The sequence below is a fragment of the Ranitomeya variabilis genome, chromosome 2 (genome assembly GCF_051348905.1).
Source record: "Ranitomeya variabilis isolate aRanVar5 chromosome 2, aRanVar5.hap1, whole genome shotgun sequence".
Classification (NCBI taxonomy): Eukaryota; Metazoa; Chordata; class Amphibia; order Anura; family Dendrobatidae; genus Ranitomeya; species Ranitomeya variabilis.
The window spans coordinates 932529940-932547959 of NC_135233.1; the positions used below are offsets into that span (position 1 = coordinate 932529940).

General features: G+C 41.1%; 1 protein-coding gene across 1 annotated transcript in view; it reads left to right on the plus strand.

The window, feature by feature from the left end:
- The window catches only part of VEPH1 (ventricular zone expressed PH domain containing 1), a 904948-nt gene that overhangs the window by 188586 nt on the left and 698342 nt on the right, over positions 1 to 18020 (plus strand). The window contains exon 5 of the mRNA XM_077290690.1: positions 4285 to 4451. Within this exon, the coding sequence (XP_077146805.1) occupies positions 4285 to 4451 (167 nt within the window). The remainder of the gene's footprint in view (positions 1 to 4284; positions 4452 to 18020) is intronic.

Genomic DNA, 18020 nt, shown 5'->3' on the forward strand with positions numbered 1-18020 from the left:
ACCGCTACATCGCTACCATTACTACCACCTATTACACCGGACGTCCCCCACTGACGGACAGGGCCACGGACCGGGTCTAGCCACCGTGACAACCCCAGGACTGAGACCTAGAGGCCCGGCTCCGGGTACCCCTCGGCCCTGCGGCGGTGTGGGGGCGCCGAGATATACAGTCATGGTCGAAAGGTTAGGCACCCTTGAAATTGTTCCAGAAAATGAAGTACTTCTCTCAGAAAATGATTGCAGTTACAGATATTTTGTTACACAACATAAGGCAAATTGTACATAATTTTGCACTAAACCACAAAAATGGGCCATACAAAATTGTTGGCACCCTCTACTTAATATTTGGTTTCACAACTTTTTGAATAATTAACTGCAATCAATCGCTTCCTATAACCATCAACAAGCTTCTTTCACCTCTCAACTGGAAATTTGGACCACTCTCCTTTTGCAAACTGCTCCAGGTCTCTCATATTTGAAGGGTGCCTTCTCCCAACAGCAATTTTAAGATCTCACCACAGGTGTTCAAAGCGATTTAGATCCAGACTCATTACTGGCCATTTCAGAATTCTCCAGCACTTTGTTCCTATCCATTTCTGGGTGCTTCTTGAAGTATGCTTGGGGTCATTGTCCTGCTGGAAGACCCATGACCTAGGAGGCAAATCAAGCTTTCTGACACTGGGCCCTGCATTGAGACCCAAAATCCTTTGTTCATCTTTAGATTTTGTGATGCCTTGCACACAGTCAAGGAGCCTAGTGCCAGAGGTGGCAAAACAACCTCAAAACAACTTAGAACCTCTACCATATTTGACTGTAAGTACTGTGTTCTTTTCTTTCTGTTTTAGAATGATGTGCTTTACCAAAAAAGCTCTATCTTAGTCTCATCTGTCCACAAGATATTATTTTCTCAGAAGGATTTTGGCTTACTCACATACATTTTGACAAACTGCAGTGTAGCTTTATAATGTCTCTGTGTTATCAGCATGGGCCTCCTAAGTCATCTGCCATAGTGTTTCATTTAATTCAAATCTCATCAGCTAGTTCGCGCTGATACTGATGCACCCTGAAGATGCAGGACAGCTTGAATTTCTTTGGAACTTGATTGGGGCTGCTTATCCACCTTCCAGACAATCCTACGTTGCAACCGTCCATCATTTTTTTTCTGCTGTCCATGTCCAGAGAGATTTGCTCCAGAGCCTTGGGTTGTAAACTTTTTGATTATGTTGCGCACCGTGGACAAAGGAACATCAAGATTCTCTGTTTTTTGTGTTGTTCCAATACAAAAAAAGAATTATACATATGTATAACAAAACATGAGTAATTGTAATAATTTTCTGTGAGAAATGGTTTTCTGGAATAAAATCAAAGGTACCAACACTTTTAGCCATGACTGTATATACAATATTTTCCTTTGTATATGTGGCACGGTAGTTGTGGCTGAGGTACTCATCTCTTACACCCTGGCATATTACATGAAGGTGGGGGTCCTCATTAGACATGTGGACTTGTGCTATAGGGGCGCTATGTCCTTGCAGGTCACATGATGCCAGTGACTTCAGCTGGACATGACTGGATGTTGAACAGTTTAATGAGGGAGACCACCACTCAAAATTAAACAGTATTTTACCTGACAGTAACTTAGTGTGGGCTATATACAGTGGGCAAAATAAATATTCGATACACAGATTGTGTAAGTTTTCCCACCTACAAAGAATGAAGAGGTTTGTAACTTTTATCATAGGTACACTTCAACTGTGAGAGACAGAATCTTAAAAAAATCCAGAACATCACATTGTATGATTTTTACATAATTAATTTGAATTTTATGGCATGAATTAATTATTTGATACATTAGAAAAACAGAACTTAATATTTGGCACAGAAACCTTTGTTTGCATCTACAGAGGTCAGACGTTTCCTGTAGTTCTTGACCAAGTATGTACACACTGCAGCAGGGATTTGCCCACTCCTCCATACAGATCTTCTCCAGATCATTCAGGTTTCAAGGCTGTCACTGGGCAACATTGAGTTTCAGCTTCCTCCAAAGATTTTCTATTGGGTTCAGGTCTGCAGACTGAATAGGCCACTCTAGGACCTTGAAATGCTTCTTATGGAGCCACTCCTTAGTTGCCCTGGCTGTGTGTGTCGGGTCATGGTGATGCTGGAAGACCCAGTGATGACCCATCTTCAATGCTCTTACAGAGGGAAGGAGGTTGTTGGCTAAAATGTAACGATACTTGACCTCATCCATACTCCATAAAATCTGGTGCAGTTGTCCTGACCCCTTTACACAAAAACACACCCAAAGTATGATTTTTGGGGTTGTACTCATCCGTCTTCTTCCTTCAAACACGGCGAATGGAATTGATACCAAAACGTTCTATTTTGTTCTTGTCTGACCACATGATCTTCTGCCATAATTCCTTTAGATGATCCAGATGGTCATTGGCGTATTTCAAATGGGCTTGGACATGAGCTGGGGGAACTTGCGTGTACTGCAGGATTTTAATTCATGACTGCGTAGTGTTACTATCAGCAATGTTTGAGACTGTGTTACCAGCTTTCTTCAGGTTATTGACCAGGTCTGGGCTGATTCCTGACCTTTTTCAGAATCATCCTTACACCACAATGTGAGATATTGACAGTCATCTTGTCTTTCTTCCATTTTCTAATGATTGTACCAACAGTTGTTGCCTTCTCACCAAGCTGCTTACCTATTGTCCTGTAGCCCATCCCAGCTTTTTGCAGGTCTACAATTTTGTCCCTGGTGTCCTTAGACTGCACTTTGGTCTTGGCCATGATGGAGAGGTTGGAGTGTGATTGATTGAGTGTGTGGACTGGTGTCTTTTATACAGGTAACAAGTTCAAACATGTGCAATCAATACAGGTAATGAGTGCAGAGAAGGAGGGCTTCTTAAAGAAAAACTAACTGGTCTAAGAGAGTCAGAATTCTTGCTGGTTGGTAAGTGATCAAATGCTTATTTCATGCAATAAAATGCAATTTCATTATTTAAAATCATACAATGGGATTTTCTGTTTTTTACTTTTACATTCTGTCTCTCACAATTGAAGTGTACCTATGATAAAAACTACAGACCTCCCCATTATTTGTAGGTGGGAAAACTTGCAAAATCAGCAGTGTATCAAATACTTATTTTCTCCACTGTTCAATAGATAGCGGGTGCATAACTTCACGTACATTTCTTTCACAATACGAAGAATCTTAACACAGTCTCTCTACCTCTTCAAGCTTATTTATTCCTGCCTCATGTTTCTCTGTCTTCACAACCATCCAGCAAACTACTACGATACAGTTAGTGAGAGTCCTATTCTCATCCCTTGACCCTAATGCCTTGAAACTCCTGCTCGGGGCACATTCTTCATCTCACATTTCCTGTTCCATCCTGGCACGTTACCCTTTGAGTTATATACTGTAGGCTGTACTGCAAGGCATCCTGTCCCAAGACTGGTCTCCTGTAAATCACTGTGCTTTTTTTTCGCTTTTCCTTTCTCTGTTCAGTATCATGCTATCCATTGCCTCGGTCTCTAGTCACTTTGGAGACCCCCAACCCATGTGGCTCTGTTTGAGTATTAAGACCAAAGGTCTGCTCTAGCTGCAAGCAAGGCCCTGTATGACTTCCTACAAGCAAGTCCTCTCTTATTTTGCTACATAGCCCTGCCCTCTCTGGGCTAGCCCCAACTCTTAACTTTATCCATACCTACTCACTACCTGTTGCTGCGCAGAATACAACACAAACAGTAATAATGCATACCACAATACACTACATGCATCATAACAATACTTGTGTTTTCAAGGGGGAGCGTGGGCAGTAGGTCCATCTCCTTACATGTACATTGTGGATGAGTCACTATCTTGTGTAACATAAGATATATTTTGTATTTTTTAAGTTTTGACAGTAGAGTTCCTGATAAATGGAACTAAGTCGTCTTTCCACCAGCTGCATTTTGATAATAACTCATATGTTCAGCTGGGTACTGCGGCCAATATTGATGTTTGTTTTAACTTTTTTTAATACAAATCAACACTATGCACAATAAAATGTTAGGAATGTTAGTATTTTTTGCAATGTGGAAATTTTTTTTGCTTTCTGGAAAAAAAAGTAACAAAACATTCCAGTCTTGCGGACACTGAGACATATGAGTTTTCCATGCACTTATTGTATTTTGTATATTTGCATAGCAAAAAGATATCATAATTCAGAACTGCTTTTAACAGTGTTTAGTAATGTCTATCTTGTCATAGTGCATTGTCTTATTCCACAGGTAATAGCATGCTCCTTCGTGTGCTTCCATCAATTTATGAGATGCAGCCACAGCCAATACATCACTTCCTGAGAGACCTAGTTTCACAGATGCCTCATTTAGAGGAAGGAGAACAGCATCATATGCTAAGATTGTTACAAGCAATAGCAAAGGCTAAACAACCAAAGGTAATAATACATTAAACATTTCTTCCTGAGCATATACAGCTTTGGCAAAAATTAAGAGACCACCACCTCAAAGCCCTGTCATGGGCAACCCAATCTCCAGACCTGAACCCCATTGAAAACCTCTGGAATGTAATCAAAAGGATGATGGATAGTCACAAGCGATCAAGCAAAGAAGAATTGCTTAAATGTTTGCGCCAGAATCAGTGTGAAAGACTGGTGGAAAGCATGCCAAGACGCATGAAAGCTGTGAATAAAAATCATGGTTATTCCACAAAATATTGATTTCTGAATTCTTCCTGAGTTAAAACATTAGTATTGTTGTTTCTAAATGATTATGAACTTGTTTTCTTTGCATTATTTGAGGTCTGTAAGCACTGTTTTGTTTTTTTTGACCATTGTTCTTTTTCAGAAAAAAAATACAACATTTATTGCTTCGAAATTCGGAGACATGTTGTCAGAAGTTTATAGAATAAAAGAACAATTTACATTTTACTCAAAAATATACCTATAAAAAGAAAAATCAGACAAACTGAACATTTTAAATCTTTATTGAAGGTTTAAAAGTACACAATACATACAACTACAGACAGACATAGAATAAGGTGCCTACAACAAACTACATATAAATAGGGTCAACAGGAGCTTAAGTACACAGGTAATAATTATTGCACATGAAATAAGAAGTCTTAGCCAAAAATGCCCTTCAAAACAACAAGTTTAGCAATTATTGCTATGTGGACAGGCAATAACGGGAATTAATTAAAAATTCAACCAAGGCATGCTATAAACAGGTACATATAGTTCCATGTAATCCTTAGAAACTCTAATGGTCCAACATGCCACCCACATTGCTGAGCCCACGAGCTACAACTTACTAAGAGTGCATCAATAGTGGATGTAAAAAAGTAAACTCACAAGTGCCCTGTGCCTTGTACATATTACCTATGTCACCACTGCTTCCTGGAAAGTGCTCTGCCCAGTGGCACGCTGACCCTGATAGCCCCTGATTGGGTGGCATGTTGGACTCATTAAAGTTTGTAGGGATTACATGGAACTATATGTACCTGTTTATAGCATGCCTTGGTTGAATTTTTAATTCCCGTTATTGCCTGTCCACATAGCAGTAATTGCTAAACTTGTTGTTTTGAAGGGCCTTTTTGGCTAAGACTTCTTATTTCATGTGCAATAATTATTACCTGTGTACTTAAGCTCCTGTTGACCCCATTTATATGTAGTTTGTTGTAGGCACCTTATTCTATGTCTGTCTGTAGTTGTATGTATTGTGTATTTTCATACCTTCAATAAAGATTTATATTGTGAGCCCTCTTGTAGATTGTGAGCCATCGCGGGCAGGGCCCTCTCTCCTCCTGTACCAGTTGTGACTTGTATTGTTCAAGATTATTTTACCTGTTTTTATTATGTATACCCCTCCTCACATGTAAAGCGCCATGGAATAAATGGCGCTATAATAATAAATAATAATAATAATAATATTGATTTTATAGTTGTAGCACTTCTATTGACCGTAGCTTTAATTGCTATGGGTCAGTTATGTTCTAGCTATATATGAAGTGTTCGCCTATTCCCCTTTTCGGATTATGGGCTTGGGTATTATGCTTACAAACTGAACATTTTGCAGTGGTCTCTTAATTTTTTGCCAGAGTTGTATTATGCTTTCATAAAAAAAACTATTGTGGCAAAAACTCGTCTACTAGTCCATCTCCATCCTCCGCTAATTTTAGCATAAAATAAAACTAACATAGCATAAGATATATATTATATATATCCAGACATAGCAGCAAAGAGTCAATTCAACATATGGTCAAGAGAAAGTCTGCCAGCTTTTGTTGGGGGAACTTCTTGCAGATTATTGATATACCTGCCCAGTACTTTCACATATTTTCACCAGTATGAAAATAAGTTAATATCCCCTGCATACTGCAGTGTTATTGTATACAACTTGCTGTCTAGCAAACAATATTCACAAAAACATATTATGGTATATTGTTTCTGGTAAAAACAATTCTTAATGTAGAATTCCAGCCTCTAAAATGGTTATGTGCAAAATAATAGCAGTTCAACATAACTAATGTGTTTAATTACTGATTTTAGCAGAAAAGATCATACAGCGTGGAAAAAAAATAATAACTAAGAAGTGGAGTAATGGGCAATTAACAAATCAACAGTCAAGACATGCATGCTGCTAATTGGGTGTAATTAGCTCATTTAATGAAAGGGGGATGTTCTAATTAATAGCAGTGTGAAGTTCAATTAGTTAGGTCATTCATTCTGTGAAGAAACAGGTGTCAATTATTTGGCAGCAAATGTTGTACTTACTGGTTTTAGCTCTTGAGTAAAATGGATTGTTCCAGACATTGTACTGAAGGAGAAAGAACTTTGATCAAGAAGTTGATTGGAGTGAAGAAAACATATAAAGAAGTTTAGAAAAATAATTTGGTTTAAAATGAAAACAGAACCCAAAACACATGGTAGGAAAATAAATACTTCTATCTGCATAAATCATAGAACCACAAGAATGGTAAAGAAGCATCAAAGTTCAGCTCCAAGGAGATCAAAGAAGATCTTCAGTTATCTGTGAGTTCTGCAACCATCGGAAAACACTTCTGTTAAGCCAAACTATTTGCAAGAAACCCTCGTAAAGTACCATTGTTGAAAAAAAAACGTATTGAAAAGGTGCCAAAAACCACAATGACTGGCCTAAAGAGAAGTAGTGCAACATTCTATGGAAAGATGGGAGCAGGATTGTTCTTATTCAGTCTAAAGGCCGCAGACAGTTTGTGAGATGACCCATAAACACTGAATTCAAGCCACAGTACACTGTGAAGACCGTAAAACATGGAGGTGCAAGCATAATGGTTTGGGGATGCTTCTCATACTATGAATTTGGGCTCATTTATCGCATACCAGGCACCATGGACAAGTTTGAATAGATCAAAATACTGGAAGAGGTTGTGTTGCCTTGTGCTGAAGAAGAAATTCCCTTGAAATGGATGTTTCAGCAGGACAATGACCCCATACACAACAGCAAACAGGCAACAAACTGGTTCCCGAAAAACAAGATTGATGTTATGAACTGGCCAGACCTCAATCCAATCGAGAATTTGTGGAGTGACATAAAAAATGCTGTTTTTGATACAAAATCTATTTATTCTGCAGCAGAACAACATACAGCCAATGTCCTTAAGAACTATCTTTAGCATATAGAAGAACAAGGAATCCTTGAAGTGATGATATGGCTTTCACAGATCCCTGATTTCAACACCATTGATTGTGTCTGGGATTACCTAAAGAGACAGAAGGATTTATACAAGCCTACATCTACAGAAGACCTGTGGTCTGTTCTCTAAGATGTCTGGAACAACTTCCCTACTGACATCCTTAACAAACTGTATGCAAGTGTACCTAAAATAAATTGAAAAAGAAAAAATCTCCAGCATGGATCTTCTAAAAGTCAATTTATTAGAAACACTTTAAAATGCAAACATTTGCAAAAAGGAGAGATGGGGGTCCCAGGTGGTCAACGCCGACGCGTTTTGACCATCAGGTCTTAGTCATGGTCCCATTTTTTCCTTTTTCCCTATTTTTGTAAAATAAATTGATACAGATTTAGCCCCTTAACAACCGCCGATACGCCTTTTCACGGCGACAATTAATGGTGCTTAAAAAAGTGGAAACTGTGTATAGTGCCCCCAAGAGTCAGAAATTCTCCGGGTTCTCGGCTACCGGGGGTAGCTGAGACCCCAGAGAACATGATTTGGGTTGGTTTTTACCTACCCCGGTATTGCAATTGCCATTATTAATGGTATAACGGCAACCGCAAAAAAAGTCAGATTTTCCATTTAATTTCTCTCTCCTCTGATGTGATTGCACATCAGGGGAGAGAGAAATAGGGTCTCCCGGCCCCCGATCACCCCCCCTGTACCTCTGGAGTCCAGGAATCCCCTGTGATGTCCCCCAGCATCTTCTTCTGGGAGAAAATGGTGGGCGCCTGCGCAGTGCGCTCACAGAGATCTGCCGGCAGGGCACCTGGCAACAATAGGAAAGTTTTCCTATTGGTTCATTTTGATCATTGTGATAGACACTATCACAGTAATAAGAATAAAAGATAGTAAATAAAACACCCTTTTATCACCCCCTTAGATAGGGAAAGGTAATGAAAAAAAAATGATTTCCATTTTTTCCATTAGGGTTAGCGTTGGGCTAAAGTTAGGGCTAGGGTTATGGTTAGGGCTAGGGATAAGGTTGGGATTAGGGTTAGGGGTGTGTTAGGGTTAGGTTTGTGGTTAGGGTCATGGTTCCAAAGTAAATTTTTTGTGAAAAAAGTAAAATGTTCATTTTTTCCTTCCACATTGCTTTAGTTGTCGTGAAGCACCTGAAGAGTTAATAAACTTCTTGAATGTGGTTTTTCGCACCTTGAGGGGTGTAGTTTTTAGAATGGTGTCACTTTTGGGTATTTTCTGTTATATTAAGCCCCCAAAGTCACTTCAAATGTGCGGTGGTCCCTAAAAAAAGTTTTATAAATTTTGTTGGAAAAATGAGAAATCACTGGTCAACTTTTAACCCTTAGAACATCCTAACAAAAAAAAATTGTTTCCAAAATTGTGCTGATGTAAAGTAGACATGTGTGAAATCTTATTTATCAAGTATTTTGTGTGACACCACTCTCTGATTTAAGGGCATAAAAATTCAAAGTTTGAAAATTTGCAAAATTTTTGCCATATTTCCATTTGTTCATAAATAAACGCAAGTCATATCAAATACATTTTACCACTATCATGAAGTACAATATGTCATGAAAAAACATTCTCAGAATCAGTGAGATCCGTTGAAGCGTTCCAGAGTTATAACCACATAAAGTGACAGTGGTCAGAATTATAAAAATTGGCTTGGTCATTATGCTGCAAATTGGCTCTATTGCTAAGGGGTTAAAGGCAAATACTGGTCACACCAAATAGTGATTTAATTTAGATTTCTCTTTTGTTCATTCATTTAGCATTTTGTTAATTAATAAAAATAAAGTATTAACACTTCTATTATTGAAAGCATTCTTGCTTTGCAGTATTTTTTCCACACTTGCCTAAAACTTTTGCACAGTACTGAATATATTTTTTGTTTTTGCGTTTACCTTATACAAGCTGTGTTCTTTCTATTAGTGAAGCACTGTATGAATGACGCACAGAACTTTTTGCGGATGACTGGAATTGAAATAACAGTATTATTTGCATAATAATTATTTGATATTTCATAATGAATGCCATTCTATAATATGTAAACTTGATCTCCTTCTTTAATTGTGTGTTTGATAGGTGGTCGTACTTGAGAGTGTATTATTTTTGTAATTCATAGTTACAATTACAGTTTCCAGCAGCTGTCTATTATCGTCATCCTCATACTTAAAATCAACAGATAGGTTCAATTACTCTTTCAGTCTTTCAGTCTTAATTCAGTTTAGCAGAATATTAATATAAAAAATTGACTGAAATAGAGTGTTTATGTAATTTTCACAACCTAAATGGAATCCCCTCTACCTTTATTAAAATGTCTTTATATAAAGAAATAATTTGTAAATTACAGTCAGAATCATATATCTTTCTGAATGTGGGTCTGCTTTTTTTTTTTTTCTTTTTGCGTTCAGCGAAAATAAGTTGAAACAGCAGCTCGGTGGCTTTGCAGCACTGGAATTCTAGGTTCGAATCCCACCAAGGACAACATCTGCAAAGAGTTTCTATGTTCTCCCCATGTTTGCTTGGGTTTACTCCAAAAACATACTGATAGAGAATTTAGATTGTGAGCCGCAATAGGCTGCAAATAATGTCTGTAAAGCGCTGCAGAATATGTTTGTGCCAGAGGCATAGCTAGGGTTTTGGTTCAGGGGGGGGGCGAAGCTTTTGAGTGGGCCCCTAACCAGGTAACCTTGACTACAACTGGGTGACGCACCCTAAGAGTGGAGGAGCAGTTGACAGTGATGTTGCTGAAAATATTCTCTATACAAAGAGCAACAGTGATATTACCGCCATATAGTCAGTCGTAGATACCAGCCCTGCAGAACATATAACAGATCAAAGTACAGTTACAGATGGTGACTTACCGCTGACGTTCCTTCTGATGGAATCGTTCACTTTTTCGGTTATTTCCATTTGGCCCAGTCTGACACAACTTCTTCCAGCCAGGACTCGTCTGCAGAGAATACAACACAGACACATTTCACTTCTCATATTTTCGGCACGTCACCATCTATTCCCAACCTGCACAAACTCCTCATCCTACTGGTACTCCAATGCTGCTGCCATTTGTGTTACTATTACTGCACCTGCTGTGTGGTTCTCTGTGCCCTCTAAATTCTAAAGCAACCCTCTAGAATATAGTGATGCTGGGTGCAAGTGCCCTAGAAAACAGTGCCCACATTTTGCTCCCTAGAAAGCAATATTGCCCTGTGTGCCCCTTTGATAGTCACAGTAACCTGAGTTCCCCTATAACAATAAGTGCCCACTTTACATTGAATAATGTCTCGAGTCTCCCTCCTGTACAGCTCCCCTATACACAGCATGATGCTCTCTTATAAATAACATGATGTTACTCACTATAATGTACCCCCACACAGTATACTGACCCCTTAGTAGCCCCCAAACAGCTTCATGGCCCCAATATTGTGTGATGGCCCCTTCACTGTAATCCCCACACTGTATGATGGTCCCCTAGATAGCCTCCATATAGTATAATGTGCCAGATAGTCCTCAATATAGTATAATACATTCCCCATAGGCCTGTAAAGTATAATGCATTTCTCATAGGCCTGTATAGTATAATGCATTCCCCATAGACCTGTATAGTATAATGCACTCTCTACAGGCCTGAATAGTATAATTCACCCTCTATAGGCCTGCACAATATAATGTACTCCCCATAGGCCTGTATAGTATAATGCACTCCATAGGCCTGTAAAGTATAATGCATTTCTCATAGGCCTGTATAGTATAATGCATTCCCCATAGACCCGTATAGTATAATGCACTCTCTACAGGCCTGAATAGTATAATTCACCCTCTATAGGCCTGCACAATATAATGTACTCCCCATAGGCCTGTATAGTATAATGCACTCCCATAGGCCTGTATAGTATAATGCACTCCCCCATAGGCCTGTATAGTATATTGCACTCCCTATAGGCCTGTATAGTATAATGCACTCCCCATAGGCAGCCAATATAGTATAATGCTCCCCCATTAGGCAGCCAGTACAGTATAGTGCACCCTCATAGGCAGCCAGAACACTATAATGCACCCCCATTAGGCAGCCTGCATAGTATAATGCAACCCCATAGGCAGCCAGCACAGTATAATGCATCCCCATTAGGCAGCCTGCATAGAATAATGCACTCTCATGGGCAGTGAGTACAATTTAATGCACCCCCATTAGGCAGCCAGTACAAAATAATGCACCCCCATTAGGCAGCCTTTAGAGTATAATGCACCCCTATTAGGCAGCCAGAGGTTTGGCTGTCACAGGGTTCACATCTGAGTGCGCAGAAAATTATGCCATTTCTGGGCTACTGTAAAATTTTGTTGGCGTGTCTTAGACAAATTATTGACACGAGTTTGCTGAAAAAAAATAGTTACCTACAGGACAGCTATTTTAAACTCAGCCATTTGGAGTGACAAAATATTGTCCTCCATTTAAAATGGGCAAGGCGCGTGGCAAGGGACGGGGAACTGGATGTAATGGTGATGGTTTATGCAGAGACTGAGGCCGTGAGCAAGCTGAAATTGTGCCACAACATATACCCACATCTTCTCGCCCGACCTTCCTGTCCCAATTACTAGGGGACCGCAGTAGCACACCACTATTGAACTCAGAGGAGTGTCAAAATGTTGTTAGTTGGCTAGCGGATAATGCTTCCAGTCACTTTGCTGCCACCACCACCACCCTGTCTTCCATATGGTCACGTCTGAGTAGCCGTGAGTCTGGACCGCATATTCCTCACCCTGATCCTCCTTCCTCCCACCATGCTGAGTGCCCAGAGACAACTGATCCCACACTTGGACACTCTGAAGAGCTGTTCACTTTTCCATTTATAGATTCGGGACTCTCGCCCGGTGCACTTGAAGCGGGGCAAGAGGAGATGGCATGTAGCAATGCCCAAATATTTGAGCAGCCACGCTCACATGAAGGTGATGGTGGGAACAGTCACAAGAGGTGGACGATGATGAGACCCAATTGCCAGAAAGTCAGGAGGAGGACCAGGCTGCGTAAATGGAAGACGAGGTGGTAGATGATATAGTAACTGACATAAGCTGGCAGAAGGACATGCAGAGTGAGGAAAGCAGCACACAGGGGGAGAGAGGCGTAGCACCACAACAGGCAGGAAGAAGTAGTGTGGTGGCCGCAGGCAGTAGGCGGGCAACCGTTTCCCGTAACACCAACACGACGGAAGTTGCCAGTTCAACTGTTAGGCCTTCCCAAGTCTGGTTGTTTTTTTAAAGACTCTGCCGATAACCCCAAAAAGGCCATTTGCACCGTCTGCCATGGCCGCATCAGCAGGGTAAGCAAAACTACCAGCCTGACCACCACCAGCATGATCAGGCACATGGCGGCAAAGCAACCAACTTTTTGAGCCGAACCACAAGGTCCACGAACAGTGTCTGCGAGGGACACCACAGCTTCTACCGCTGTCATGCACGAAAGCCAATCCCCTGTCCATGGTGCAAGCGAAGATGCCTCCTGCCCTGCGTCTGTCGTTGCACAAACTCAACTAGCACCATCATCAAGCATGTCCTTGTCCCAGAGCAGTGTTGAGATATCCATACCCCAGTCCTTGGAATGCAAGGAGAAATACGCAGCCAACGCCCCACAGGCCACGCTACTAAATTCACACATTTCTCGTCTGATTGCTCTCAAAATGTTGCCTTTAGGCTCGTGGAGACAGAAGCTTTCTGCAACCTGATGGCGGCGGCCATCCCTCAGTACTTGGTCCCCAGCTGCCATTTCTCCAGGTGTGCCATCACCGCATTATACAAGCACGTGTCCCACAACATTAGCCGTGTCCTCAACAATGCAGTTACTGGGAAAGTCCACCAAACCATAGACACTTAGACAAGTGCTTGTGGTCAGGGATGGTACATCTCACTGATGGCACACTGGGTTAACATAGTGGAAGCCAGGACGCAGTCAGACCTTGGGATTGAACACGTCCTACCTACGCCGAGGATTGTGGGCCCTACATCAATCAGGGTTGCCCCCATAGTCTACAGCTCCTGCACCTTGTCCTCCTCCTTCTCTTCAGCCTCCATCTCCTTAATGACCACATCAGTCACAAGCTGGAAGCACTGCAGCACTGCCTCAGCCAAGTGGCAAAAAGGCTGTGCTGAAGCTAATACTAATATGCTTTGGTGACAAACCGCACAGTGCTGAAGAGTTGTGGACAGCTCTGAAAGAGCAGGCAGATCTGTGGCTGACACCGCTGAACCTACGGCCAGGCATGGTCGTGTGTGACAATGGCTGGAACCTGGTGGCAGCTTTGAGGCAAGGCGAGCTCACACACGTACCATGCGTGGCCCATGTGCTTAACCTCATTTTTCAACACTTTCTCAAAAGCTACCCAGAGCTGCCAGATCTGGTTCTGAAAGTATGCCGCCTGTGTGCCCATTTTACAAATTCAACTACAGTTTCTGCTGCCCTTGCCGTGCTCCAGCAGCATTTGCAGCTTCCGTCTCACTGACTGTTGTGTGATGTCCTCACATGTTGGAATTCTACACTGTAGATGTTGGAAAGGATTTGTGAGCAGAAGAGGGCAGTTGTTGACTATCAGCATCAATAAGGCTTTTAGTATTCAGTTCAGACTCCACACATAAGACCTCAGGAGTGGACATGGATGTCAGACATATGTCCCATCCTCCAAAACTTTGAGGACTCCACCAAGATGGTGAGCAGAAATGGCGCCATAATTAGCATCACCATCCCGCTTCTCTGTGTTCTGAAATGCTCTCTGCTCACAATCAAAGAGGATGCGTTGTAGGTGGAGCATGATGAGATGAAGCAAGGAAACATACAGGGTGATTACACACTGCCCAGCCTCATCTCATCCCAAAGTGGGGTTTGGGTGACAATGAGGAGGAGGAGGAAGAACATGAGCTAGTTTCATGCGCTATAGACATACAAGCACAACTGTCATACCGTCTCTTCAGCGTGGATGGCCTGAGGACAGGGAGGAGGAAGAGAAGAGCATGGTCAGTCATCCTCTTGGTGAGAACACGGAAGTCTTGCCTGTTAGCAGTCTGGCACGCATGGCTGAGTTTATGTTACGCTGCCCTTCCTGTGACCCTCGCATTCTCAAAATTTTGGGTGACAGTCATTATAGGTTGGTGATACTTCTAGACCCACGCTACAAGGAGAACTTTCTATCTCTTATTCCAGAGCCAGACAGGTGTACTAAAATCAAGCAGTACCCGAGGGCCCTTGTTGCAGAATTATGAAAAAATTTCCCTTCTGAAAACGCTGGCGGTAGAGGTCACAGTTCATTGGAAAACCAAGGAGTACAGGCGAGAAAGACACAACTCCAATCCAGCAAAGGCAGGGGAACACTGGCAAAGAGAGACTTTTCTCATACCCCTCCATCGCAGAGGCCCTGATGCGCAGGGTACTCTCCCAAGGAGTGCAAAGTTTTGGAAGATCCTGAGGGAGTACTTTGCTGACTGTACCAATGTCCTCCATGATTCCTCTGTGCTTTATAATTATTGGGTATCCAAGCTGGACACGTGGCATGAACTGGCTCTCTATGCCTTGGAGGTCCTGGCCTACCCTGCCACTAGCGTTTTGTCAGTGTGGGTGTTTAGTGCCGCTGGTGGAATTATAACTGATAAGCGCATCCACCTGTCAACTGAAAATGCGACAGGCTGACTCTTATAAAAATGAACAAGGGCTGGATTGGGCCAGACTTCTCAACACCACTGAATGATAGCAGTGTAACATAAAGTCAAATCCAGTGTATCTTTTTGGAGGTCTATTATCATGCACCTATTTACTCCCACACATGGTTATGCGCTCCCTGTTTTGGCCTATTTGCTGTTGTCCTCCTTCTCCTCATCCTCTTCATCCACCACTTTGCAGTGGGAAGGTACAGATGTTTATGAGGCCCTCCTCCACGTCTCTTCATCCACCACCACTAGATCACCAGGGTCACCGTGGTCTGTGATGCAACAGCAACACAATTAATTTTTTAAAGAGTGTTATTGATGCACGTAACAAAATTTTTTATACAGTATGTTGATGTATACCCCCAAGGAGGAAATATTTGTCAGCCCATACACTTACTATATGGGCATTACAAGTATAGGAGACCTGCTCCTTTGCAATGGGAAGGAACAGATGTTTATGAGGTCCTCTTCCACGTCTCTTCCAAAGGGTATTGGGGTGTCAAATTTGGGGCAGGCCTTGTATTCAATGCATAGGCAAACAGTATGGGAGACCCACTTCCTAATAATGGGAACTGTAGGGGTTGGTCAGCCTCAAAACTGAAATTCTCCACTGCCAATATCACTATGGAGTTACTAATGGATTGGTGTCTAATAGACGCCTCTCCACTACTAACCTGCGGGCTTGATGTCACCTGACAATATAAAGGTGACATCAACCCCACAAATATGAACCCCACTTGCCACCGCTACAGGGAGAGTGGGAAGAGCAAGGCTTAGTGCCAGAACTGGCATAATTTATAGATGCACTTTTTCTGAAGCGACTGCGAGCTGATGTTTTTAGTCTGGGATGGGGCCAATATCCATGGCCCCTTCCTAGGCTATTAATATCAGACCAGATCTGTCTTTCTAGCCTTTGCTGTTTAGATTTTATTCTGGGGTCCACCTGTAAACTAGCCAGTAAAGGCTAAGCAAACAGCCGTGAGCTGCTATTAATAGCCTGGGAATCTTTAAACCTATTGACTCCTTACCTGAATATTAACATCAGCCCTCAGCTGTCAGCTTCCCTTTGCTGGCTATTAAAATTAGGCAGGAGCCCACACAATTTTTTTTTCTTTAAAATTAACAGTTGCTATCTGGTTACAGCCTATTTAAGTTTGTTCTGTTAATGCACCTACATAGGTTGGTGGCAATGTGTGTGTGTTTGTGTACTTATCGGCTTAGTAATGAGAGCGTCGAGCTGACATTTTTTCATTACTAAGCCTAGGGCTAGGTGTCAATGACATCTGCAGTCACCAAGCCCTAATACTATTACCCTGAGGCCACTGCATCAGCATGAAAAAGGTGGTGTTCAACTAAGAAATTACTTTTAAAAAAAATATCTTTATTTAGCTCAAAAAAAGCCTTCATTGCTGTAAAAAACGCATGCAAAAAGGCATACAAAAAATGCATACAAAAATGCGGCAAAAATGCACCAAAAACGCGGCAAAAACACATGTTTTTGACACAGCATTTTTCCTGCCCAAAAGATACAGAAACCTTGCAGAAATTTCTGCAAGCAAATACTCAATGTGCGCAAAAAGACTTAGTTAACTCCGAGAACTTCCTCCTACAGCCTGGAGCCTCCTACTAGCCCTCTCCAACTCTGACTGCAAAGTATTCTGAAAGTGTAGGGACACTGTGAAACACAGAATATAAAGTGAAAATAAAAATGTTCACACCCATGTTAAAGTGCCAAGTTTTTGTCATGTAAAAATCATACCAAGTAGAATCATTTCAGAACCTTTTCTACCTTTGTTGTCACCTACAATTTATGCAAATCAATTATTTACGTGACATTTACTCTAAATATATACATGGTGGTTACAGCATAATAACAAGAAAACGATTTTTAGAGATTAATATCCACAGTCTTTAGGTCTTTTCAAGGCCATTCAGCATTTTTTCTCCTTAAAAAATCATGGCTCCATAAAGGTGATTAGGACTGTGCAGAAGTTTTCTGCACAGCCAGTAGCTAAAATAATTTTTGAAGTTGGGTCATAGAAATACCCATAATATGTTGTGGAAACCATATTACAGATATTTACTATGTGGATTTTCGAAATGCTTCTTTGGTGGGGTTAGAAATCCAAACTCTTATTTTACTACACTTTAATTAGGAGACTAAAAGATCCAATAAGGTTTTTCAATGTGATATTAAACCAGTAGAATGGATGCAGGCCTTGAAAGTCTTCCAGCTTTCAACATTGTTCTTTCACAATTCTGAAACTGTTGTCATAGACATATGCTTTGTATTTAGAAGTTAGAATGTATATTTCACATTTATTAACTTAATATAAATTGTAAAGAAAAAATATTCAACCATATGACAACTTCAGTGTCCACAGAAACCACATTAATTTTCTTTTCTCATGTGAAAATATTTGCATTTGTTATTAAAAATAAAGGGGGGGAAAGGGTATGTGAATGAGAGCTGTTTGGTTTGACATGCCTGTTTTTGTCACTTAATACAGTAAGATAATTATGTGAGTAGAAGGCATGTTTCCTTCATTGGATACATATAACTTAAACACTCTGTAAATTGTGCATATAAAAATTATTTAAGTAATCACAGCCTACATTTCCACTAGTGTTGAGCATT